Source organism: Anopheles stephensi, chromosome 3 (assembly GCF_013141755.1).
Source record: "Anopheles stephensi strain Indian chromosome 3, UCI_ANSTEP_V1.0, whole genome shotgun sequence".
Classification (NCBI taxonomy): domain Eukaryota; kingdom Metazoa; phylum Arthropoda; class Insecta; order Diptera; family Culicidae; genus Anopheles; species Anopheles stephensi.
The window spans coordinates 62,119,518-62,146,480 of record NC_050203.1 but is presented as its reverse complement, the minus strand read 5'-3'; the positions used below and the strand labels follow the sequence as shown (position 1 = coordinate 62,146,480).

General features: G+C 41.7%; 1 protein-coding gene across 12 annotated transcripts in view; it reads left to right on the top strand.

The window, feature by feature from the left end:
- LOC118509319 (trafficking kinesin-binding protein milt) overlaps positions 1-26,963 on the top strand; it is an 81,974-nt gene that overhangs the window by 35,095 nt on the left and 19,916 nt on the right. The window contains exon 2 of one of the 12 annotated variants that reach the window (XM_036049771.1): positions 1,484-2,806. The exons of 6 other annotated variants lie outside the window; for them this stretch is intronic. In XM_036049771.1, the coding sequence (XP_035905664.1) occupies positions 1,792-2,806 (1,015 nt within the window). In that variant the 5' untranslated portion in view covers positions 1,484-1,791. Of the gene's footprint in view, positions 1-1,483; positions 2,807-7,106; positions 7,241-7,654; positions 7,912-17,564; positions 18,051-19,486; positions 20,556-26,963 lie in introns of those variants that run through there. 5 more of the 12 variants (XM_036049781.1, XM_036049773.1, XM_036049783.1 and 2 more) reach the window with 5 other exon arrangements.

The window sequence follows — 26,963 nt, the reverse complement described above, 5'->3', positions numbered from 1 at the left end:
TAAAAATTGAACATGATCATGGAATAATTCAATCATTAATGTTAAACAAAGAAAACTAAAACATCCAGATGCATCGTGCAACTTAGGGCTAAATCTCTATTTTAATCGATCTACTTTTTATAACCTAGTTGGAGCAGTTTGGCGATCGTTTACCTAAAAAAAACCTGGGTTCAACCCAGCTCGTGTAAAAGCGCGTTCAAAAGAAACCTAAACCTTGTCTCGGAGTTTGGGTGCGGTGGTGGAAACTTTTCATTTCATGCCCAACATTTCGACGTCACTAATGACATCGATTAAAGCACGACGATACCCCCATTAACGGGACACTGCTTGTTTTTTGTAGTTTTCGAAAAAAAAACTATATCAAACTTCGCATAGCATCTGGTGGCATGGGCATATGGATACGTTTTCCTAACAGCCGTTGTACCACCCAAGTTTCCCCTCCTCCCCCCCCCCCTCCCAAATTCGAAGCCACTTATGTGTGGGGAAAACGATAGGCTGTACCGCTTGAGAGTGGTGGACGAAAAGGCCAGACGAACACAGGTTATCGGTTCTGGTCGGTTATTATCTGTAACGCGGATAAATTGGGTTCAAAATGGATGTGGATATGGAATAGATCGATTTATCAATATGCAAACACTGTTGTTGCTGTAAATGACAAGGGTTCGTTTTATGGTGGAAGCTAGTATAACATATGTTTAAGAGTATGGTTAACACAATGAAGACATTACAACAGGATTGGGAAAAAAATCCATTCAGTTGCTTCTTATTCACCTCGTTCGGTTTTGTAATCCGTGAACTCTGTGCGACAGCAAGAGCAATGTAATTTAGGTCATACGCAACAAAACCCTCATTTGTTTGCAATATTGTTATTTACAGCACTGTTCTGGTTTTCTTATTGGTAGCTTATGCTCTGCGGAAAAAAACCAGATACCAGCTGTATTATATATTGCAATTGAAAGGACATCGATGGATGTCAGGTTGTCTCAGATGTCTTCATGATGGCACGTGACATTTAACAAGAGGTCAAATTTCACGTATTTTCCAACTAGCATATCTCGCTTGACTATTTTTTACCAGCTAGTTTAAAAGGGAAAAGAAACCTACTAAAAAACCTGGGTTTCCGATTTCAACTTAGCCGGGTTTTGTTTTGAAGCTCATCAAATAAGGTATATCGTGTTTATTATTATGCCAATACAGGTTGTTTTTCCCCTTTTTTGGGTACGTTATTCCATCTGCTTAAGAAATTGCAAAGACATTCATGATCGGGACGGGAACGCGGGACTAAACGAAAGCGTACGAACCCTCGATCGGGGCTCGATCATTATTCTCTTTCCGCGTTTGGCTTGGTTTCCAAAAGATAGTTGTTCTTCCTTGGTGCCTGATGCTGCTGCTGCTGCTGCTGCTGTTTCCTGTCCGAATGCCATCTGTGAATTGCTCATAAGTACCTAACAATCGAGTATTTTTATTGCACCACCAACAAAAGGGATACGGCATCCGTCACGTCACAGGCAGCAGGGAACCTGTTTTGATCGACAAGTGCTCCTGCAGAAAATGCGATACATCTGGATCGCACGTGGGAAAGTGGAGGGAAGAATGAAGCTGGAAGTGCAATGAAGGAAAGTGACCTGACGGCTATAATTATTTCGCGCAACAACAACCCGTGATCAAAAGTGAGTCCTGCCGTAGCCAGTTAGTTGGTCACGAGATTCGATCTGAAGCGGCTGGTAGCTTCTTGCGTTTGGAAGAATGTGATCAATAGGCGTTCGTCAGTGTGTGTGATCTTAAACAATAATGTCTACAGTGCCTGAGGTAGTTGATACTACCGATTCGAGTGTGGTTCGTGGCAGTGTGGCAGCGACTGCGTTTGCCGTCCGAAATGCTACGGTGGATGAGGAGGAAGTTTATAGGAAACTGTTTAGTGGTGGTGAAGCCCAGTGGCAAGACGGGGCAGACGATGCTGGCGGACAAAATGGTAAAGAGTTTCTAAACAGTACGCCACGAGCACGTCAAAAAGACTACCGCAGCTCGACGTCTTCATTGATTGGTGTTGGTGCTAGTGATGATGACTACAAGGGTGGTCTGCTGGCGGATGATTCAGAACCATTATCCATCTCCAGCCGACCGAGCGATTCGAGCCGCGGTTTCCAGAACACATTTACCGTGCTCGAACGACACCTGCAGAACAAGCATTTCCAGTTCCGCCAGCTGCGGCGATTCCTACAGTACAATGAGTCGAACCAGACGCCAGTATTTTGCAACGTGCCGCCATCCTTACACGATAGTTCAAACTACTTAAGAAGTATTAGCGAGGAGAGTGGTAGTACGTCCTCCTCTACCGTCGCTAGTGTTACCTCCGACACGGACGGAACTTCGTCGAGGAGTCAGCATAGGAGATCCTCCGACGTTGGCGGCGATAAATCACTCTTTGCTAACGATGGCAGTGATGAGGAAAACGAAAGGCCCAGCTTTTTGGAGCTGGAGCTGGAAGCATCCGATCGGTTGCGAAGGTTACGCGAGCGGTTGGGCGGTAGTGTGCCGGATCTTCCTCGCTCATCGTGTGAATCCGTCGAATCACCGCTCGTCAAAGCACTGTACGGAGTTAGTTTGGAATCGTTGGCAAAAAATAACGCCGGTCGAGTACATCCCGATCCTTCAGTGTTTATCGAAGAGGAGGACAAACGGAGCCTGGCTGGCGAGTATCCCGACTATCCGTACTATGTCGCACGGGGGTCCAACGGGCTGCCCTATCTAAAAGTGGTACACAACTCCTCCTCCTCCGGTTCGGGGACGACAGGAGGCGAAAAAGGTAGGTCAATCATCGACGACCACGACGGAAGCATTGCCAAGATTATGCTACGGCTCGGCTAGCTCGCGTGGCATAGCGATGCGACGTCACAGTGGAATGGTGTCGGAAGGGGTAGGCTTAAACGGTGTTAATTATGGTTGGAAGACCCTGAGAAACACGTAATGATAATGATACTTGATCTTGCTAAACCTGCGGTCGCATCGTCTTTTTATGCAATTGTCACAAATGTGCAACTCGGCTAGTGAGTTGTCTACTTGCGCTTCTTGTTGTAACCCAGATTCGTGGTTGTCACAGAGCAGATAGCAGAGAATGGGCTGCTTTTCAATGATAGGGTATAGGATACCATTAATAGGAGAATGTTTTGTTGGCTCGATGCCACCGAATGATGCGTTCCAGATTCGCGCAATTTATTTAGAAAAAAAAACTCTTTATTCTATAGTTCCAGTTATTATTAAAATTATTTATATTGCATAAAAGGTTAATGTTTATTTATCTAATTTACCTCTATTCTCCTCTTTCAGGTGAGTAAACCAGTCAAACTAATACATTTACAATGCCTACAAACAGTAAGTAATATTTGGAAACAAAATGTGTATTAACAATCTCAAATTATAGTGAGGGTAAAAGTAAAATTACTTGTAGGCTAATCTATACTAATATTGGGAACATTATGTGACGAACCTTGATCATTTTTTACACTCTCATCAATTTTGTGCAAAACCAATTAGTATAGCAATCACTAACTTTCAGTTTCATATTTTCTGCGGTGTTAAAATCGAAAGCACCTCTTTTTGTTACCTAGCGTTTCAAAAAGATACGCCCATCGAGGAACACCTCATCGTGTGTCCATCAGACAATCCCTTAAGGAGCTATAATTATTCGGCGACTTTTCAGACTCAGGCTAGTACTACATCACACCATTGACTGGCAAGTATATTGCCATCAGTTCTGTCCTATGGCAGGAAAAAGACAGGTCACTTCACGTACGCTATCAATATTTTCATCAAGTTAGTGCCGGCGAAAGCTGTCTTGCCGCGCCTACCTCTAGCTCTGAGGAAAACGGTCAGCTTGACCAATACTAAATAATTGGTCTTCAAATGGTGTAGTACCTTGATTATACCGAATAGTTGACGCTAGATACGCCATCATCAGGTCGTATCTGTATAATATCGTTCATCTTTTTTCCTCGGCGGATGGCAACACCTAGGATGAAATCTCGAAAATCTTACTTTGGATAACATTTCATCAATCCTCTCAGCAAAAGTATATACTTACGTACAGTGGTTTGATCATTGTCTTATCAGTGAGGGCGTTTTACAAAATCTGGTTGATTGACATCCATCAAAATGGGACATCGCCCAATCATTTCACTTTCATTGCAAAGAGAAAGGTGTTGTCGTGGGGAGGCCTTCCGAAGCGTTTATTTTCCAATGTCCAGTGGCCGCTCCCTTGCTTATAATCGCTGGGAAAGAACAGACATATTCACTGCCCTGGGGACACTAAAACAACACGGTGAGGTGGATTCGTACTTGCATGTACGCATGGATGGGATTAAAACCGGTCCCGTTTGCGTAATATCTTCTTTCTTCGAACTGTCAAAACATGACGAATGTCGTGCGTTGCCAAGAAGGTAGCGGTTTTGTTTTTTTATCGCTGAGCTCCGTTGTGCCAAATGTGGCAAATGTGGGAATGCTTCCGTGTGCTGCATCACACTTATCCTCCGCATGTTGCCTCAGACGAAAGTATGTTCCCGCACGTACGCATTCGTGCTACACGCTGCTGCTGCTACTTTGTCAGCCAAAAGACCCGCTGCGGGGCCTTATCGTTCGTGCGATTGGTTAACAATACTGCAAGATTTGGCAGACCATTGACCAGTCGCATGCATTTAATGTCTATGACTGCAAGTTGTTTATCTGGTTGCAAGGGTTTCGTGTCCTTTCACTTGTACGATCTTTCACCCAGGTGTCTACTAAATGATGATGGTGTTCCAACGGCCAAAGCAAATAAAATGATATCCGAGATCTTGGTACACGGATGCTAAGTAAGTGATTTTTATCAACGACACCGTCTTTTCGACGAGAGGCTACGAGATAGACGTCGCGATGCCACATCAACGATTGCAATCGTCGGGAGCCTCTAATTTGTCAAATGATCATCGCTCCCAGCTGGCTAGCTGGCTGGTGTACTTTCTTCTTCCCCAATGGTTGCATTGAGCGGAGAACTCACAACATATAGCACTGCGTTGTGCAGCTAATAAGTAGCGGGCATACAAAAAGGTGAAAGAGGATTAGATAACGTTATCTAAGAAATCGTGACTTCCACCTTGCATCTAATCATATCTAGAGAAACGTATCTCGTCAGTTGTTCAGTTTGTGTTCATGTTTTGAGTACAAATAGAAATAAAATATAAATCCTCACAGTGTACATCATCTACTTTTGTACACAGCTTTCCAAGGCATTAATGTATGTATTCGGATGTTCAATTTTCAATTCTCACAATTTTAACTTGCTTTTAAATGTAACACCGGAAGGAGGCAACTATAACAAGAAAGTAGAAGTGTAATAAAAAGATCTTGTTCCGTTCAAATCATATTTCACTTTCGAAGTCAGTCAAAGTTTTTTTTACGCTAAAACCAAATTTCAACGACTCTCGCCTATCATGCTGGCATGAAATAATAAATACATTTACCAAAAGTGAGCTCATTTGATCATTTGAGCAGATACGAACGAGCTTCACCAAATTTTGGGTAGTGCGGAAAACAAAATTCGGTTTTCCTCAGCCTCCGGTTAGCAGCGGCATCGTTAGACGGTATGGGGCCCCTCGAATGAATCCATTAAGTCGATTCCGTTTTCGGACTGTGTATTTTTTATCATTTTCCCGTCTTGTTTCAAATGTGTGCATTTTTCCTGCCGCCTGTCTTAAGCAACACAAAAGAAGACAAACGGAACCAACATACCGAGCTATTTTATGGATCGAAAAATTGCATCGCCGCTTTGAATAACTTTCACATGATCTTTTTTGCACAAATGCAAAGTTGTGGCCGGAACACTGCGCGTGAAATGGTAACCGATAATGCGTTTTACTGTTTATTGGATTTTCATTTGCTTTTATAATTAATCGGTGTGGAGCAACAGCAGCAGCAGCAGCAGCAGCACAGCCACCATGGCACTCGCCAGGGGATTTTTTATTCGGTTTGAACTCTTGAGACACTTTTGACTTCATAGAAGGCAGCAGTTTATCCTAGATGAAAATATAATAGTATGATTCGTTGTTAGATCTATTTCGATTCTTCTTTTTGTTTTGCATTGCTGTTTTCTTTTTGCACAGCACAAAATAGCTTCCGTATTGTGATAAGCCTTAACGTATTGTTCCTTTGTTGTGCTCGGGCGAGTGATATCGTGCTAAGGAAGCATTAAAAATAGAATCCATGTCATCGATCGTGGGTCCATTTCAGGGTTTGAAACCTTTGTCGCAAGGTAAAGCTAGCCTTGGAACTATGTTTTAGCCTGGCGGCTTCAACCAAACAATTGTCCTTTATATTGCGTTCGAAGTAGTGTTGATTTACCACCTTTTTTGTTTGTGAGAAAGATTGAATTAGTTCTTTGACACGCTCTTCACCATTAAAATATTTGACTAACAAACCAGATTACACGGAATAGCTCAGTAGATGTATTTCTCCTCCTGTTTGGTTTTCTTTCGTGGTTTAAGGCTCTCCAGTGAATAGCGTGACCGAGCTAGCGTGTTTTGGGATAATGTTTTGTAGATGACAATTTAATTTGGCAAGCGCTTGTTTTAGATGCAGATCATTTGAAAAGCGTTAATTATGATATTGTCGTCGTTTGCTTTTTTATTGAAATAAAAAAAAAACAGGGAAAATAAAAACATAATTTTTAAATTCTTTTTGATAGATAGGTATCCGTCAATACACCTATACCGTGCCGTTGCTCATGCTTCACGGATTGCATAAGTAGCCGGGCGCGCAATGCCGGGTTTTTGTTTCGTGTTTCGAAACATGCTAGCTTTCACTACAGTCCGCTCGGGGGCGCTAGTGTCGAAACGAAATCGCTTGAAGCTCAATGTGATCCATAAATAAGTATTAAATCAATTTAATTTATATGTTGTGGGCATTTCATCATGTTTTGAAATAAAATTGGATTTAACTTCAGTTTTATCTCTTACATGAACAGTTTGTTTTACTTTCTATAGCAGTTTTTAGTTCGAAAAATTGAACCTCATCTTCGAAAACTGCTTCGGCTTACGAATGTCAGTCTTCGGGCCACACGTTTACAGGCGGATTGAGTTCTTCGTAAACATTCATAACACTCGATGTGCACAACGTTGAGTTCCGTGATTTTGTGAAGTTTTCTTTGTGATTTTGTCTCCCAATTCGTGTGTTTTTACTGCCAATGATTCGTGATATTCCACATTAAATGGTACGGTAGTAGTTTTGGTACGGTTTCAATCGCTAATACGTAGTTTTTCGCGTTGAAAGTGTGACGCCTTGAGTAGCAAAAGTGACGCATTCACAAGTGGTGTGTAAAATTCCGTGTGTGTTACTGCAATATGCTTTGCCTTTTCAATGTTACCCCCTCTGCTGTGAAGATCGTTCCTTGTTCAGAATAGGGGTCGAGAAACGTGCGTGTGGTATGGTGTGCGAGCGTGTTTGCATGTGAAGTTTGCATTTGATGATATTAATCATCTCTATCAATTGAGAGAATGAACCGTGTCTGTGCGATTCGTCTGGAAGGAAAAAATAGCAATGTCGAATTACGTATTCGGTGCTGCCCCGTAGCACACCGATGAAGTCAACACTCGATCAAGCTCCGATAGTCCAGATGCGTTAAACTTCCTTGCGTAAACCAGCAACAAGGATACGCTTCCATTTCCGACTCTAACGCCAGAGCGAAAAAGGACTCCGCAACGACGCTTGATTTGCTAGCGCAACAGCCTCTAGAGCAGCAGCAACACGGGTGTCCTTCGGTAGTGGTTTTTGGGCGTAATTCTCATCTACATCGTCTATGGTTCGTGTTGTTCGTCGTGTTGCTCAAACATAAGTGTGCGTTATACCACCACCATCATTCACCGCAGACGATTTCGCAAGAAGGTAGCATTTTCATGCGTTGTTTTCCCGACAAATTGTTTCATCATTTTCCTCCTCTCCCATTTATGTGCCCCTACGATAAGTTATTATCATTTTTTTTTAGTTTTATCCATCAGCAGCGCATGATAACAAGCAAGCACAAATGCGTTGTACAACCGCTTGCAATAAGTACCGTGAAACACGAAACGGGAAGGGGGATCCTGTGAGTGACCTGTTCCACTTCCTGCCGGCGGAAGTTGAAGGTCGCCCGGAATGTGGAATCGATTCTGCCCAAGTTGCTGCAGTAACTGGTACAGCAAGCAGGGCAAAGAGCTCTTGGTGCGGAGGAATAACAAATCTATCGATTTCCCGTTTTGTCTTGTTCGCTTCACAGCGAAAAGTACGGTACTGGGGCTAATGAAATTTTAATGCAAATGATGGATCGAATCAAGGAATAGGTCATGTTAAAAAGAAGGTACACGAACTAATGCCATCTTTCAACAAGGGGAAGAAACGGTTTGCGGTAATAGCCACCACTCATGCAAAAACAACTCAGTTTTTTCTTAGACCAACAAAAACTGCCCGTGAATTTCACGCTGATTGCGTACTGGTGTGGAGAATGGTCCGCTTGCTTGTTACCGAGTACCGTGTCCACCAACTCACCCAGCCGTGGTGTTGTTGGTTGAGTGGAGGAAAACATTGTTATTACCACTACACCCATAAATAACAGAGCTGCGAGTGAACAGCCGGATTTTTAGCGGCTCAACCAAAGGAACAGACAGACCGACGATTTGGCCACCTTGTTATGTAACGAGTTCGAGAATGGGATAATTTCTAACCCAACCAGAACGATTGTCCAAAGCTGATGATTACAGTTGGAAATAATATGCGACACTGTTCGGTTGACGTTTCAGCTCATTTACGCTTTTATATAATTAGCAGCAGCTGTACATGTTTGATATTTATCAGCACTTGTGGATAAACTTTCTCACTAAAATCATCTATCGCCTGACTTCATTTGGCGGACGATGAATTAGAGATAGTATGAAATATTTGACTTTAATTTTCTAACTCCGCATTAGGCTATAAAAATCTTTGCAGCCTAGATAAATCATTGCCCACCGCGCAAATTCCGCGTAGGACGCGTGATTTCTTTATTTAATGGCATCTCGGCGCCAAATTTCACTTTAATAGGATCGGATTGATCGAAAGTACTAGTAGGTACCGCCACTGAAGCTGCTGCTGCTGCTCTAAATTACGGATGGAAGGAGGTTTTGGATGGCCATGACGACGAGTGTTGTGAACGTCAGGTTTCATGGTTCCGTGCACAAATTTCGTGAACCAAAAAATCAATTCCTCCACTTCGCATCTTACACTACAAACACAACGCAGACGCATCGATGTATCACCACTACCAAAGTCGGTTACTGAAGGTACTGCGCGAATAAAACCACCCAAGACGCCCCCCGCATACACACTTGCATGGATGAGTAAGCCGTAGGCACCACATCACGAAACGATGGTTTCGCTGTTGCTCATAGTGATGCACTCCAAGCGGCGGCCCCAAACCAATGCAACAATTATGTCATCGACTCCTTTTTTGTTGGATGCCTCTCTCTAAGCTCTATGGTAGCTTTGAACCGAAAAATTAACAATAGTATAGTTCTTTCGAGCTGTTTTCAACAGAAGAAACACACATTAATGCAAAAATTGCCATCAGTTTCTCTGTACATATTTCAAGGTCTCTCTGACGCTGTCTGTCAGTCATGTGATTACGATCGTCGCGTCATTTGGCTGGTGCAGCCCTCGTGACGTGCGCCACATGATGAGCGAAATGGCTTTTAAACACACTTTCGCAGGCTCGTGTAGTGGTAGCATCGGCGCAGAGCTATTTTATCTTAATTCCTCCATCACATCTTTTAGCTTGTTTGTTTACACTAAACAGAAATATCCTACAATTATTTATTTGTAATCGTGCTCAGACACGAGAGGTTGTTGGTGGATTTCATCCCCATTTAACAGCACGCTGTGTGCATTTCCGATAGTGCAGCAAGCTCGGAACGGGTAGGATAGATAAACAGAAGGAATTGCAGCTTGAAATGTAATCTCAGTACCGGATAAACGGTTGGTTAGAGCTAGTAAAACGCTCACACTGGTATGAAATGGTTTGTCGTTTTACGCTTAGACGAGGACAGTTTACTCTCTTACTAGCACGAAATACGATCCATATCGGTTGGTGTCGTGTTTTATTGGAACGCTTTACGGTGCGATAAATTTACCTGCCTTCAGTATGATACTATGATAATCCTACTTTTTTATACCAGCTATCAAAGAAACAAAAGTGAATTTCAAACGGTAGTTTTTGGTTTTAATGTTTATGGTTTCTGCTGAACCTACGACACCGATTCAGTTTAAAATGCCATTAATGCAATTGCAATGTGCGTATCATTTACAGTCACGCTGGCTGCTTTTCTTTCATAAAAACGCTCCTTTGGGACGGTACTTCATCTGATTGTAATTAATAAAAGATATGAAAGTTGGAACCAAACAAGCATGTTTGTTCAATGCTTTGGTGAAATGATGCTCTCTATGTGCGAAAAAGTGCGTATTGTAAGTTTTCATTTGTCATGTCTTACCCTTTGCTCCGATATTAGCTTTCATTCTTTTCTTCGTTTTCACCTTTCCTTAAAAAAAAATTGCTGCCTTGAGTGCTTCATTTTACGATAAATCAAAAACCATGCGTAGGAACTAAAAGGCAAGAAATGCTTTCAGTCGCATCGGAAGAAAATCCCTGCGGGAGATAAAATGGTAAATCGAAATGAGACTTGTTATACCTCCGCCCCACCAGTGGTCAGTCCGTCTTGCCATTCCACAACACTCCGGTGACAGCATCCCTACGACAGAACTGGTCCACATAATAATAACAGCCAAACCACGAGGAGAAAGATGACGATCATTGTGTAATGAATGGAATCGTCAGGATATATAGATGGCGATCGTGAAAACGCAATAAAAGGAACAATCTCTGTCGCAAAGGATTTTTGTGTTGCTTCGTGATCGAACGTTCTTTTTTTGCCTTTGCTGAAACTTACCTCATGTGTCACGTGCAACGCTTGATATTATTGGCTACATGTCATTGAAAGTGAAGCTTTGAGGAAAAAAATGGAAACTTTATGCGCGCTCTCTTGGTGAAAGTGGTATGCCACATTTGCAGTCATTCCTATGGGAGACCATTTTAAAAGAAAGAAAAGAACGTTTGCTATGCTCTTGGGGCAACGGACATAGTTTTGGGTCGGCCTGGCGAGTGGGGAGCTTATGCTGCGATGCGGTGGCGTGTCCGAAACGGAATGGGAACCTGATCTTTCGATCGATTCATTTCACTTTCGATGCTTTTAATTTCTCCCAAGCGTTTGCCCATTTTTTGCAAAAGCAGGCCAATGTTCATTTTGATGTTGTCTGTTGATTAATGCATTTGGAATCGAATTGCAATCGGGGAAGCGTGGTGATTTAAATTAAGTCATTGGAAGGGAAAAGACATGTAACATAAAAATTGGGTTTTGTTCAACGATATAGGATTGACAATCCTTTATTTGAAAGAGAAAAAAACAAATCGATGAGATATTTATGTAAAACATATTACATCACTTTGAATGGGAGACAATCATTGGAATGAAACATTTTAATTTGTTTTGACTAATCTATACGAACACCTTGTATGGAGGTAACGGAGCATAAGCAGTTAATGTGAGTGTTTATTTATTATAAAATTGACAACTTCTACTTTAAGCACAGTATTGTACAACCAAGTTTCAATAACCAAATTACCGTCGTTTAATTTAACTTTGAACTATTGTTAAAGCATTGCAATACAAAATTAAAAAAGAAAGATACATTTCATCAGATCCAAAGAAATGCGCATGTAATCCGCCAAAAGAGTAATTCATCTTGACAGTTACTCAAAATGAAGATCGGCTAAGTTGTGGCGATAAGATAGATGTGACTCTACCTTTAACCTGCTTTCTCTGGTGGCCATTTAAAAAACAGAACTGAAAGGGCAAACGAATAAGACGCACTATGTTTGCTCTGATGCCACCTATAGAAGGCGAAAGTTTGTCCGCAGCATGCGAAGGAAGGGCTCATGCTTTTTGGAGGTTAATTGAAACACCTGCGCTACACGGTCCGGCCAAGACCATCCCCCACAAACTATTCCACCAAGGTACATGGGATGAAATAGTCTCATTATATGGAAATATTCACCCAAGGAAACGAGATTTGGAGAAGATGGAGAATTAATTGGACGGGGTCACAATTTTCGCACCCACGATCATCGTCAACCTGACACTTACCGGGCGCACGCGCAATTAATCGACGGTTTCATTAGGCACGGTGTGACAAACCGCGGCGGAGGACGCGGACGAACAGAAAACAAATATAAGCTACTGTTGTTGGTGATCTCCATCCCATCCCGAGATGCGTTGGCGGTCAGGCAAAATCGCTCATTTATGCGAGCGCCTTCACCATCCATATCACGTCTCATCACACCTGCTGGGAAAGAAACTAGCCCATTGTTCGTGCGATTCAAGAAGCTCTCTTTAACGGCGAGACAAGTTTCGGACAAGTTTTATCCCCTGATGAATAACTGACTGCTTTTTTGTTTGAGTCAGTTGATAGATAAAAATTGCTGATAAACGAGACAAAGGAAATTTCTCTTCGAGAAAGAGGATAAATTAAATCAACGCAAGAGCCTAAGGAGATAGGATCCTAAACTATTTCAGAAAGAACAAATTAAAGGTTTTTCTTCAAATATGTGATATAGCTAAGCTCTGAAATCTAGAGCATGGTACAACCCTAGCAGAAAGCTAATATCTAACACATCTCCATTTAGTCAAACGTCATCTTACGTTGATCGTTCATCCATGATTTCCATCCATCCATCCAAGGGTAAATTGCACACCCTTAAAGTAATAAAACCAGCTCCAAAATGTTACGAACCACATTTTCTGACGACTTGTTTATTGTAGGAGATTGTAGCCTTTAAACTATTTCGCAAGGCAACCCTTCCGAGTGGACGAACGATTAAAAGATAAGCGATAACCAGCCCCGGGGAATCACTCGCAATAACTCCCAAGATGAAACCTTTTTTTTTCGAAACAAGAAATACATTTGTCTTGAATGGACAAAATGTGTCAAAACATCACGCCCCTGGGTTTGCTGGAAATGGCGAGAGTCGAAATTGTTATGACAATTTTGACACCTCTCTTTGCCCCGGATCCCCACAAAATTGCTCAACCAGTAGGCCCTCCGTAACTTGCGCTAGTTTTGTGTGCGAAAAGTTTCCGTCATTATTTGCAAAATAGTTCTAATTGTTCCAAATGGGTAGAGGTAGTTAACGTAGCGATTCGTTTAGATACGTTTTTGGAGTGGAGTTTTGGGAATTTTCGTTACTGTGTATACTCGCTTATCTAGTTTGTACGATTCGGGAGCGGTGAACCAGAAAACATGAGATGAACACACAATCGGGGTCTACGTGATCTCGATCATGCTTTAGTCCATCCGAACGGTTCAAGTCGGTGGACTGAGGACCGCTGATATCAATCTGTGATCATCTCATTCGTGAGACATGTCTGACATTGAGAACTGACTTTCTATGTATTATGATGATTTGGGCTCTCATCCCTAAGCCCCATGAGACGAAATGTTAAGCGATGAACTTCAACCATTACCAAAGTCATGCATTTTGGTTGATAAGGAATATCAATATTAACAGTGTGATTAATTTATTTAACTTGTTAAAATTTAACTTGTTCTGGCTAAGCTACGGTTGCAGTTTGCACCGGCTCTCTGATAAGATGCAAACGTATTTTTCAAAGTGAATCAAATACACAAATGAAATTATATGCTTCACATCTGCCTTCAATTTCAGCTACCGTTTTGCTTAAGCATAGTGCCAGAAATGGCAGGAAACTGTAAATTAATTTCACCTTTATGAAATGGATGCAAAACATTCACCTGCGTCACCAGAAACGGTGTTAGGTCAAACCGGAAAGTAAACTAGGTCGGGTGCCATTTTATTTCCTTTCCTTCAAACTCGTTCCAAGAGGTATCAGGCAGGCTAGTTTGGCAGTGGTGCAAGCGCAGCGAATAAAGATACCCTTCGATTAAAGCAGGTAAGGGTTCTCCCTGTTTCCGGTTGATATTGATTTTCTAATCGGAACAGTAAAGGAATGCGTCTATTTGGGATATTTTATCTAAACCGGGACATAGTAGCAATACATGCAGAAATCTCTTCTCCTGGAATAAAAATGCTTTGAATGGATCGTTAGATAGGTTACGCATGTGATGGACATGAATGAACAAAGAGCAATAAATGGCAAATATCGATCAATGTAAAATTAAACCATCACCACCACGGTCTATGCACCTGTCCCGCTGCTTTCCAGTTGCCAAATGATGTAAGAAGCACTTTCACTTTCAATTTTGAATGTTGTTCACCTCTCACCTGATATAATTCGGTTTGACGTGTCGATTAATTTGCAATGACCATAAACTCATCCGACGGCAGTCAGAGCGCAACAAGAGCACCACAAAGATCATCTATTAGCAAACTCCCCTCGTGATGAAATAACCTATGTTCGTCCCCTTCTTGAGCTTAATCTCTGTCGCTTCTTCGCTTCATCCACGCCGGAGGATAACAAATGGCGCATGATTGATTCGTGTCAAACGTGCTCATCGACTGCAATAAAGCGTCTTGTGCGTCTTAAAGACTCTTGCCCCACGGCCAATAATGAAAACCCGTCAAGCGGAAGCTGAATTTAGGCGTAGGCATCAGGTCGCGCTGCTGGATAATACTATGTGGCTAATTAGGGTGGTGTAGATGCTTCGGAACCTGCTTCCGCTGGCCGATGGGCAAATTTTGCAAGAAAGGAAACAAAACGGGGTTAGTAGGAGTAGTATTAGTATAATACAAGTTGAAACTGACCTCGCCCCAATCGAATCTTGGCACAATCTTTTCTGCGTAAATGGCGTGTGTATATTCAAAGTTGAGGATGTTTGTGGCGGATAAGCCGAAAAGCAAAATGCAACGCCGTACTGGATAATTATGCAATTAAGTGGTCAAATATTTCAAACTAGAAGTAGTCACGACTACGGTTGACTGTATTGCTGCAACACCGAATACCAGACAAATCAGGTTCGTTGAAGGTTCCGTTTGCAGAAAAACGTTTGATGTTTAACCTGGCCCCCGTTTCTTTTCCTCACCTTCTAATGCTTTCCGGCGCCGGTTTTAGCTAATCACGATTTTCCGATTAGTGATGAAATATTCAGATCAACAATGCGAAATGAAAAGTGAAACGGAAAATAGTTTTGCTTTGCATACATTCGTATTAACCATTTGAAATCATTCGAATGTTAGTGAGCAATGGTTGAGGTGGAAGATAATGCAACTGAGTAGGTAGTTGAAATAAAAATGTAGCTCTATCGCCCAATCGTTCTGCTTTATGCAAAGAAGAAACCATAACTTCATGTTTTGTAAACATAACTTAATTTTTTTAAATCTTTTTGTTTATTGTCCTTTCGATCGTTATCATACATACTTGTTTGGTAGAGTGAGATTTGTCCATTTGTGAATGATTGGAGAAATTGTATTTCTTTTTTCCTATGGCAGAAAACTGACGATCAAATTATAATTGATCATTAAACAAATTGTTGCCTCAATCAACAGCACGTTGTTATCAATAGTTTGCTGCTTGGATTGGTTCGTATGCCTGGTGCCGCGAGCCTTGAGAAAGTGTTGTTAGTTTGTTAATGGTGCTAATATTATGGCAATAATATTAAGATATATATAGAAGGATAATATTATGGCCTTTATTTTTCTCTTGCAAAGCATACTATAGCGAAAAAAAAATCCTATCCGAGTCGTGTACTTCGGTAATAGAGACAAAAATAGAATATTAACTCTTTCTATCCCTCGAGATTCGATGCTACTGATGTCTCCGAAATGATTCAAGTGGCCGCTTGCATTTCAATTATATCGTTATACATACGTCTTTACTTCCTAAATGCATAATTCGTCAAACCTCTAACATCAAAGCGCTCCTACCGGCTCGCAACTCATTTATCCGTTTTTCAGTGTGTCACATGTTATTTATTGCGTTTTCCGGTGAACTTAGCTTACAGAAAGCATTGCAGGTATAATGAAAGAGAGAGAGAGAGAGCAGAAGGAGATGAGGTGCTCCCATAAACTGTCTTCACCTAACTGGCCTGTCACTGAAGCTCCCTTTAAAAAAATGATGACCTTCCCCAGTTACACAGCAACTGCAGCTGCACTGGGTTGGGGAAAAGTTTGACAAACAGCACAATGGCCCACAAACTCAACTCGTGTTGCGCTTTTATCGTTGATTCAGATGAGAAGAAAATAATTACTTTCCCCGTGGGTAATTCCGCGCCAGTGTTAGTTTTCATTTTCAGCCGCGAGTTGTCGCTTGCCATTTTGGGTATTAGACACTTTGTTTCTTCACTCACTGATTGGCGAAGGAATTGCTTCCGACTGCGAATTTTAATTTTTACTTCTTTCTCTCTTTGTCAAATGAAGCATAAGTAGATGAAGAGAGTCAACGATTATGAGCTTTTTTAATACATTTTTAAATCATAATATCTTGCAATGCGAAACATGCGTCAAGCATTGTTTGATAAAGAAGTATTAGCCTTAGCAGTTTTACGATACAGTATTAAACCGAGGAGATTAAAGAAAGTGTTCCAAATTGAGTGCACGATTTAACGTAAAAGTGTAGAAAATCAAATCTTATCAGTGTAGTTTATCAACCCTTAAACCCAAAATGTGGCAGCACAATCTTATCTTGGATGACGGTTTAAAGTTATTCGTCTGAGAAATGTTCTTTGCACTTTTTTGACATTAATTATTTGTTTGGAACAGTGAATAACTTAACCGTGAGTGGAGCAGAAAGAAGTTTAGTACATGAAGCAGTGTTTGTATTTAATTGAAATAAGTTAATGATATTACACACACTTTTCAAATATTTGGACGAACACACTTTTCCTTTTACGAAAAAGTCCTTCAAGCATCGGTTAGCGTAAAGTATGATGCATATCAATAATACTGGACACTGTTAGTTTTCGCTCGTATACTTTGTGTTGTCTGGCAACACTGTATTGTGATGCATAATTTCACCGGTAACAACTGCATCACTTTGGGTTGTGCATTTCAGATTCTCTGAGAGCTGTTTTATTAACTGCTCTTGTTTTCTTTCGATCAACTTTTCTTCAAGCTCACCTGAAATGGTGCTTCTCCCCGCGAAACGCATTTGCTATGTTGGATGCTTTCTCTCTATTACCCACTCTCCAGCTCCAGCTCTCTTTCTCTCGATTGGTGCTGCAGTGGATGCATTTCTATTTGTTTTGATTTTCCCACTGGGAAATGTTTTGATCTCTCCCGGCCAACATTCGCTCTCGTTGGAGAGAAGATAGTAATCGTTTCCATCGTGGCCACAAACCAACCAACGCACAACACAACACGAAAGCCTTGTTTTTCTTGGGCTTCTCTTGGGCCTAGTGTGCGGCATTGGCGGCTAGCTCTTCTACATCACAGTCGAGATGAAGGCGCTTGTAGCGAAGGCTTTGGTCACATTAACGGCGCCACCGGCTTCTCAGTTCGTTTGCATCAGTCCAGTGCGTCACAACAACCGGTGTTGGTGAAAAGTTGGATTGGATAATTTACATTGTTTACGTGACAGATTCTTGTGTTGTTTGGTCTTCTCTTGCATTGTTTTAAACAGAAACAAAAATTGATTAACGTTGTGTATACGTTTCATGAAAGTTAGTGTGGTCAGTGAAACACATTTTACGAAATAATTGTGACCGTAAAATTCTGACAAAAAAAAACAGTGAATATTGGAATTGGCAAATCACTGCTATGCTTTCAAGTTTTGTGTGCAATAATGGTTCGTCAGTGTAGTTTTTGTCGCTCAAGTGAGATGTTGAATTGAAGCATTACGATTTGTGCAGTTTTGTGCGTGTGTCGCTGCTGACAAAGAAACCTTATAGATCTAATGCAACGATGAGCCTGAGCAAAATGGAGGAAGTGGGCATAGCCCTGGGACGGGCTAAAGTGTTCCAACCAATCAGTAACATGGATTACTTCATAACCAGTTGAGTACCGACGGCGTTTCGATGAGTATATTTAAGTCCGCAGTAACAACTTAAGGGTTACTAAGCAGGTTTAAAGGGATTCTGGTGTCAGATAGGAAGATTCTCAATTATTTTGTTGGATTTATTGAACCGAATGACGGACTAACGTGATTGCCCTTTGTTCGTAATATATTTATTGGGATGTTTCGTAAGATATTTATTACTCTTGCGTTGACGGTCAAGTGTTAATCGATTAACAAATAACAATTCAATCCATGAACTGAGATATCAGATTCATCTACTTCAATAAAACAAAGTAACACTTTGTCTTTAACATTCATAGTCCAGCATGAATTTAAAGTTCAATTCAATTGCTTTTAATGGCGTTATTCAATAAGCGAAAATTCATAGTACTAAAGCTTAAATTTAGCATTAAGCTTCAATTGTCACTCACTAGTGCTTTAGGATGATGTCTTAAAACTCATTTCTTCGGAATAACTTCAATTCAGTTGTTTGATCCCCTATTCACTTGTTATATCAATGCTGCTGCTGATGATGATGGTTAAACAACGTAATAAAGACGCTTATTTTAATCGACTTTTCGTTGTGCTTTTGTTTGGTTTATCTCCACTCTTTGGTTTGTCTCCTTTGTCTTCAGTTGAATAATTTCTTCATTTTCTGCCACAGTAATTGTTTTATGATAGTTTGATTTATGTGCTTTTCACACCCTTTGTACACTGCTCATTTGAATAATGCTTCCCCCCCAGCTCGGCTACCCACAAAGCAGATAAATTATCAACCATTCCACTCGATGAATTGTTGTTCCCCGTACATGAAATTCCAGTCGAATCAGAAAGAATGGATCATAATACATTGATAGCGTGCGCACTTCAACAACGCACGTGCGCGCATTTTCTTTCATTTCCACAAAACTCGAGCAAATTTCGCTCAAGGGTTTTCATCACCTGGCAACCAATGGGACCTGCATATGTGTACACGTGTGAAAATTAAATGCCCACCTTCTTTCATTTTCACTCTCCTGCGCCCCGTTTTATAGTCCCTCGAGATTGGCACGCGTTACGAGGTAATAAGTCATAGCGATTCTCGTCTAACACCATTGTGATGATGTTTTGATCCGGGGAGAGAAATTATATTGAGTAATTACACACTGCTATTGAAGTAATTGTTAGCAGATTCCGCCTCCAAATCGGGTACGAACGCGTACAATAGACGTGTAACAACACCGCACGCAGTCGAAGATGTATGCAAAAGTTTGATCAAATCTGCGTGAACCTCACGATGACTCGATGTTTTCCGCCGAGGCTCTGAAAAACGTTCGGTCGCGTTATCGGAATTGACCGAAAGTGTTAGTTTCATCGATCGAATCTTTCTTTCCATCTCTTTCTTCTTCCAAGGGTATCATTTATTGCACGAGTGGTTTTTTGATATAACTCAGGTGAACGTTTACAAAGTGCCTTTAGTAGAAAGAGAGCAACCCTCCCCGTGGTGGTCTGGTGGCGTCGATGAAGAAATTTAAATATTTATGAGAAATTGAGGCGTACAACAGCAGAGATCTAACACATGATGGTAAACACGAAGCTACAATGAATTGGAAGGAAGCTGTAATCAACAACATGTGAAATGATAGCAATCCAACAACAGCAACACATTGGGAAGGAAAGTGATAATGCGCGGGGTGTAATGTGTACACGTCTTGCTGTTCGAACCGTTGGGAAAAGGTACGATTTGGTTTAAGGATTTGAACGGGATAAACGAATTCGACATGAACGAAGATGATCTTTCACCCAAAAGTGGTGGAGGACAGGATGACGAACTGGATAAATCTTCCTCGACTCCGTCCGATTTCGAAGTGTTCGAGTACGAGGATATTCGCGAAGAAAGTGCCAGTGGTCAAAGGAATGGACAGTTTGCTAACGGTGTTAGCGGTCATCCCTATCGCAGACGTTTCGGAACAAATGCCAGCGATGAAGAGGATGATGCGTGCGGTACACCGTTGAATCTGGAACTAGCACAGCTCCTGAATCAAGGTATCGTCACGAAAACGAAAGCCAACTTTGGGATTTCAAAGAACATTGAAACGCTCGAACGAAGTACGATCGAGCTCGAAACGCCCGCCTCCTTCGACCAGGAACATGTGCCAAGTGATTCTACAGGGCATCGGTCAGCATTGCCACATTGCTCCACATCCTACAAGCGTGATCCGGATTTGTACTTACGACGCTCGGATGACAATGATTTGGATTCATTCGACAACCAGCACCAACAACAGCTACACGATGAAGAGGATATAGATTTCGTACAACTTAAAAACGATGAACGACAGCAACAGGAAAATGCCGACGCATCGGGACAGTTTTTTGAGGACGATGAGCTGGTGTTTGAATCACACACCGGATGTACGCCCGGATCGGTGGGTGGGAGTGGATTTTTTCGCTACGCCGAGCCGACCACATCCTATCATTCCGCTTGCGGTGGCTACGACAGCGAGCGGATGATGTATGAAGGTATTTGCTTGTCGATCACAGTAGAAATTTTTGTTTTGCAATATCTGCTGCTGCTTTTTCTTGTAAACTTTTTGTTTCTTCATTAGTGATATTTTTTAAAAGTAATCACAAATGAATACGTTTCTCGCGTGTTTGTTCATTTGATGCTTTTATGGTTTGCTTCAGCTTTCCGCAGTACGTAGTTAAACAAGGGTTACCTTTTATAATGCACATTTTAACAGGTCTCACAAAGTAATTGATTTCAATTTTCTCTATCAATAGATACACAAACCATAATTCTGGCAGGATCAACAGCATAAGCTACAATAGCAAATAAGAAAGTTAGCCAATGCAAGCTACGGACAAATGCTCCATGATCTTTTACGTTAGGTACGCTGGTTCGCTTTTGCCAGCTACAGGACGGTTTATCGAATCGATCGATTCCAGCCGTCAATCCATTGCCATGATCACTCCATCCAAGGGTAAGGGCAATCGATCGATCAATGATGATTCATGAAAAATTATCCCGGGGTTCTGTGGTGTGATGCGGTGGCTGCTGCCCCATCGCCTTCGGGTGGTGAACACAGGTATATGGTATAGGCCAAAAGCGGATAGAAAAATCGCTTGAACTTTGCAGTTATGACTAACCAGTCTTGGTTAACTTCTGCCGGCCCAGCTACCATGGGAAACTTGTCCTAAACTAGGCTAGCTGGCTATGGGGACGTATCAATCGATTGGACCCCGTCAACCCCAAACAGTTCCCATTCGGATACCATTGATTGAAGTAAGGAACACATGCACACAAGGTCTTCAACCGTGAAGATTTTCATCGCAAGTTACCGACAAAATAAGTAACCTGTAGCCGGAACGGCCGGAAGAAGAAATGCTTGTCGTGTGCGATGTGGTGAAATGGGGACTTTTTGATCGATTGCGCACATTATCCACAACATGCATCTTTATCAAAACATTAAAGCTGTATATAGAATGGAAAAATGGAAAGGTGCAGCAGCTTTAAAGCTGGGAAGAAAAACCAGTATGTAATAAAATACGGACCGGTTTTGTCGTACAACGAAAATTGCATATGTTGTTGAAAGGATTGCGTGAAGAAGTAGTTTGTTTAGTGGATAAATTTATAGGACAACCATTCCCTGTGGGAGATGCAGCGGGTGTCGACGGGAGATATTTTTACAGCTGTAGAGAAATGGTTTCAACATGAAGAATGTGTTACTGTTGAGCTTTTATTGCTTGATATTTCTACTGCTTCTTCTAGCATGCTATCGTTCTATTGGAAGTATGGTAAGGAACATACTTAATAACAAATGTTATTACAGTTGAACTTCGCGAAACTTTCATGTTTAAACACATTCATTAAACCAGCTTTACTCAGCTTGCAGTGTAAATGCATTGGGAACGTTAGACTTCAATGAGCGATAAAGCGATGACCTCAAATGTCGTAGACGCATTACCACACCTCTAGATATCACGAACCTCCCCTGATCATACAGGTCATCTTCCGCAGTGGTTAATCGAGTACATTACAAGCATGGGAAACGGTCATACGCTGCTGTGGAAGCAACCTAGAAACCTTCATTTACAAAAACCAGGTCAAAAGTTGCTCAGGGCACAGGTGGGCACAGATTATTAAGAACGGTGCCTATTTGGCAACCCTTGGGGGGATGGTGCTCATTGAATATAGTTTTCCGTAACTGCGGTTAACCCTTTTTTATTCAACAAGAACGCCTTGGTCGTATTGCTTGCGGTTTCCCATTCATTGTGATAACATTTCTCTCTCCGTGGAATTATTTTGTGCCATCAGTTTCTGGACTATCGCTATTTATAGTTATATTTTACTGAGCATTGATATGTTTATCAATATTTTCTTCCATGTGCGAAGTATCGAACACATACCATCAGGAAAGTGTGTGCATTCTCAACGAAAATCTAATAATTTCAAATTTCATCAAAGCAATGAACGATGATAAATAGATTAGACAGCTATCTGAGAAAGGCTGTGAAGTGTTGAAAAACAATTGCGCCTTTTACAATCTTAACTCAAGGGAGCACAATCAGACAAACCTCGAAATCAAACACCTACAACAATGTAATGATATGTTTAGAATGGCGGATGAAAGATTATAGCTTCCACTCGGAAAATAATTGCAAGAAACTGTTTTTCCATTGGCCCTTTCGTTGCCTGCAAAGGAAAAGTACTTTCTTTCCAGTAGTTTATTTTGCTCGAAGGCTTTTGGCCACACTCACTGGTGGAACAAATCAGGGGAGGAGGTAGCACAGGATTCGAAATCAAAAGCCTACCATCGCCGATTGCGCGCGTTGGCGTTAAGCTATGCACAGGAGGAAAGTTAAATTAATCACACAAGCGCAAACGGTGGTGACATTGCTTCCACCCACCATTTTTCGCATGGTCGGTAGTGAAGGTTTTTCTTCCTGTACATGGGATGGTACAGTAGGAGCAACTAATCATATTCGATAACGATTCAATTAATATTGCTTGCAGAAGATGAAACCTTTTCAAGCGTACAGTCAGGGATTACACGCACACAATAAATCATCATTCTTCGGTTTCTTCAGCATCTGGTGACATTTTGACTCGACGATAGCCCCTTTCGGGGAAAAATCGTGATCAGCGATTTCCCCGAGGACAGCTGAATTAATGTCTTCCTGTGTTAGCAATTACTATAAACTCGCAAAGCAAGTAAAGACACTTACTAGTAGCGGCTAGACAACATAGTTAGCGTGACTGCCTACCAACGGCTTTGCGTGCTATTTATTTCTTAGCATAGGAATAAAACGAAATATTTCACCCTCAGGAGAACTCCCTCTGTCCCTGTGCACCCAACAGAAGCGCGTAATATTTCTTCGACTGTTTTGATCGCTACGATCACACTTTCCTTTAACAAGCATTCGGCAGCTTGCCTATAAAGAAGCAAGCATAATTGTGTTTAAAAAAAGGCGAAAAAAACATTTTCACGCGGAAGTGCGTAGGCGTCAAACCGAGAGGCACCATCGGACTGCTGATCAACTTTTCCCATCAATTTCTTTAACTTGAGTCCACTCCGTATTGGATTGCCCGTTTCTTCTCTTCATGGGAATAAAACTAGTTTAGCCCTTTAACGAGTGAACAATGTTTTTGTCTTACTGTGTTTTTTTTCGTTTTCTTAAACAATCCTAACTCCTAACTCCCGCACCGATGGTAGCAACTGCGGGTGCGCTGGGTGATCTGCATACTAGCTGCTCGAGTAGAGATGGGTGAAAAAAAGAAAAGGAAAAAAACGAATCAAAACCTATCCTCCCCCACCTATAAGTAGATGAAGCTTAGCACAATGGTCAGTTTGATTTGCATCCAGCCTTTGCTTCTCCTTCGCGCCGACAATTGTTTGAAAGTGTTCATTTCGTATGTTTGTGTGTGTGTGCACCCACAAGCGCGGGGTATATGTGTTTTCGCTCTCAAAGCGCGAAATAAATTGCTGAACAATGTTGTTGTACAACACATTACGCGCCAATGGAAGAGAAAGATCATGGCAGCAGAGACGGGAGGGGGCCCCCTATTGGCAGCGTGTGAACGGAATTGTAAAAAAAGTATAGCAAAACAAGGTAAAGAAAATAATAACGGACACCTTCCCGTGATCGCGAAATTTATTATGCCTTCTCTCCGATCGGCACGGGCATTCTTGCGAGGTGAAGACATTAATGCGTCCGTACTACCGGGTGGTACGCGCCGTACGCGCTGCAACGACTTTATTTTGCCAGGCCAACATGCAAACAAGATGATGCTGGCTTGGGAAAAGTGCTCCAATTTCCTATCGCACCATTAACAATGTTGTATCTCTTGTACCGCGTATCTGTGTATGCCAATTGGAATCGATTGAAGAAATGGTTTAAGTTTTTCCTCTCACACATGTTACGTAAAATAATGAGATGCAGTTTTGAGCAGAGTTGTAGCTTATTCTTGCATCAATGTGCGTTACTAATGCTTGCTTAATGCATGGTATCGCTTGGTATGATTTGTTTGTATATTTAACTTCAAATTTGGCCGACAGAGTTTTAACTTAAGACTGGTCTTATTATCCTAAGCCATCTTGGAAGGTTATCTGTACATCACCAGTTCGTCAGTTCGTCTATACTGATAAAAGTATTTCGCTTGCAATTTCATTCATTTCCTTCTTTGGTGTTTGCCAACTTTAAGTCTACAATCGCTATCACAAGTCTTTTCCATTTCCAAGCTTGTTTTCCTAATTTCCGCTGTAAGCTGTGACTAAAATTGAACATCCCTTCCGTCCGTCTCCTCCGCAACACATATCCATGCAACGTTCTGGCCTGTTTCCACCAGAAAGCAAGTACTTTCCCATTCGATACACAACGATAACGAAAGGTGGCTGCTTTCGCTTATGGTTCATTTTCGAAGCGTGGAAAATAGAAGGGCACACCTTTTGGGCAACGCCCCGAAAAATTAGAAAAAGTACTAGGTGCCGTTGTTTTAGAGCAAACTAGACCTTCGTTCGTTATGTGTGAAACCTTCGCAAAAAGAAGGAAAACACACTGTTCAAAAGAGACACAATTTTAACCTCGCGGTCATCGTCATCTCCTCCGTCGTGACAACGGACGTAAACGCCGCGCGCCTGCCACAGGTCGCCATAATAAGTTCACTTTCGCTGTGCGCGTGCAATGAATTCTTCGCGAAAGCATTGCACTGGATGTGCTGTAAAATATGTTTATCACTATGTTTTGCCTTTATCTTTAGCCGTTTGCCTGTGGAGAGACCGTCGGAATGCGTTCAGCTGCCCAGTCGCCGGCAAAGGAAGGAAGTGAAGCGATCGTGCGATCACGAACTGTGCTGTGCTGCTGTGTCGTCGGTACGATTTTCACGGGATTAAAAGATTGCAATAGAGAGCCCAATGGCAAGCGCCTTTCTTGCGGACAGACGACCTCCGCGATTCGTTTTAATTTCCCGGGTGACCATAGACATCCGAACGGGCTTTCGGATGTCGAAGTGTATCGAACCGCAGAGAAAAATTGCATGCCAAGACATTAAACATTCTGCGGCGCATTGCGAAAAACCATCCAAACAACCACCGCCTCTAGACGTGACTCTATGATTAGGCTCCACGACCATGCGCACGGATTGTCATGCTGCAGCTTGATTATGTTATATGGCAATTGTTCTCATTGCGTAAAATGTGTACGGACCACTTTCTCACGGGAAGATCAACGGTCAGGCGGCGTGTTTTTTTGGGCGGGAGGGGTCATGTTTATGGCAAACGGAAGTAGTGGTACGCAGGTACCGGAGCTAAATCAAATTGGGTGGGTTTTGCACACTCTGGTGAAGTTATCCGAATCGTCGTACCCGAGGGGAGTAAATGTATTTCGGTTTTCCTTTCTTTCTATTCGATTTTTTTAACTTCACATACGTTATTATTTTCGCTCCACTTTTTCCTTCGCCTCCCCACCGGGGGTTAAACAAACTTTTCACAGCTCGTTTTCGCATTAACGTTGCGGTTTAGTATGTTTTCATTGGTTCCAATTTTCTTGCTTCCCTTGAAAAGTCGTAGTGCTGCTGCAGCGGCGTACGTTTTCTCGCGAGTCGTGTGAACAGGAAATTGAACATTTATTTTTAATGATCAAAGCGAAGTGAAGGACGACGTGATCGTGTGGTCAACTAGCCAAGTATGTTGGAAACCAAAAACTCTCTTTGGGGTCTCTTTCGTTCTATTTTGTTCATATGTTCTTTATGCAGAACTCTTGCAGAACTAAATCCACAAAAACGGATATTCTTAGTTCGTTATGAACAGATTTTTTGTTGAATTCTCGATTGAAAAAATCATGAATAGTAAATAACAGTTTTTCACCATTTCTAGATGTTAATATCCGCAAATTAAAACAAAAACACAATTCTCAATGGAACTAATATGTGGTTGCAATAAACACACTCCCATGACGAATCTGCTTCATTTGCGGCGGAGGTACAAGGAACGAATCATCCATGCTTTTCTTGAGGCAAATTTATTTGCACAATTGTGTTCAGCATATTCTCGAGGTTCACGTTCATCACCATGAATTACGTGAGAACCGTGCACACAGAGTAGCGAATTTTTGTGTACTGGCGGGTTAACATCCCCACCGAAATCAAAGCTTGAGCTTTTACTCCATTCACATGTTCTGTTCTGAAAGACTGCAATAAACAAAAACAACTTCCTCGTTTAGCACAACAAAAAAAAAACAAAAAACCCTTTCTTCGCTGTCTTGATGTGTAAACTCCTTTTTGACTGTTCATTTCGCTTCTTCAGCTCAAAAATCAACATTGTTCTTGCGTTGCTTAATGCCCTCCCAAAAAATCAAAGGGCCGGAAAGGTAGTTTTATGAGACCAAGTCCAGGCTATATCCAACGCTCATCTTTCCGCAGTGCTTTTGTAT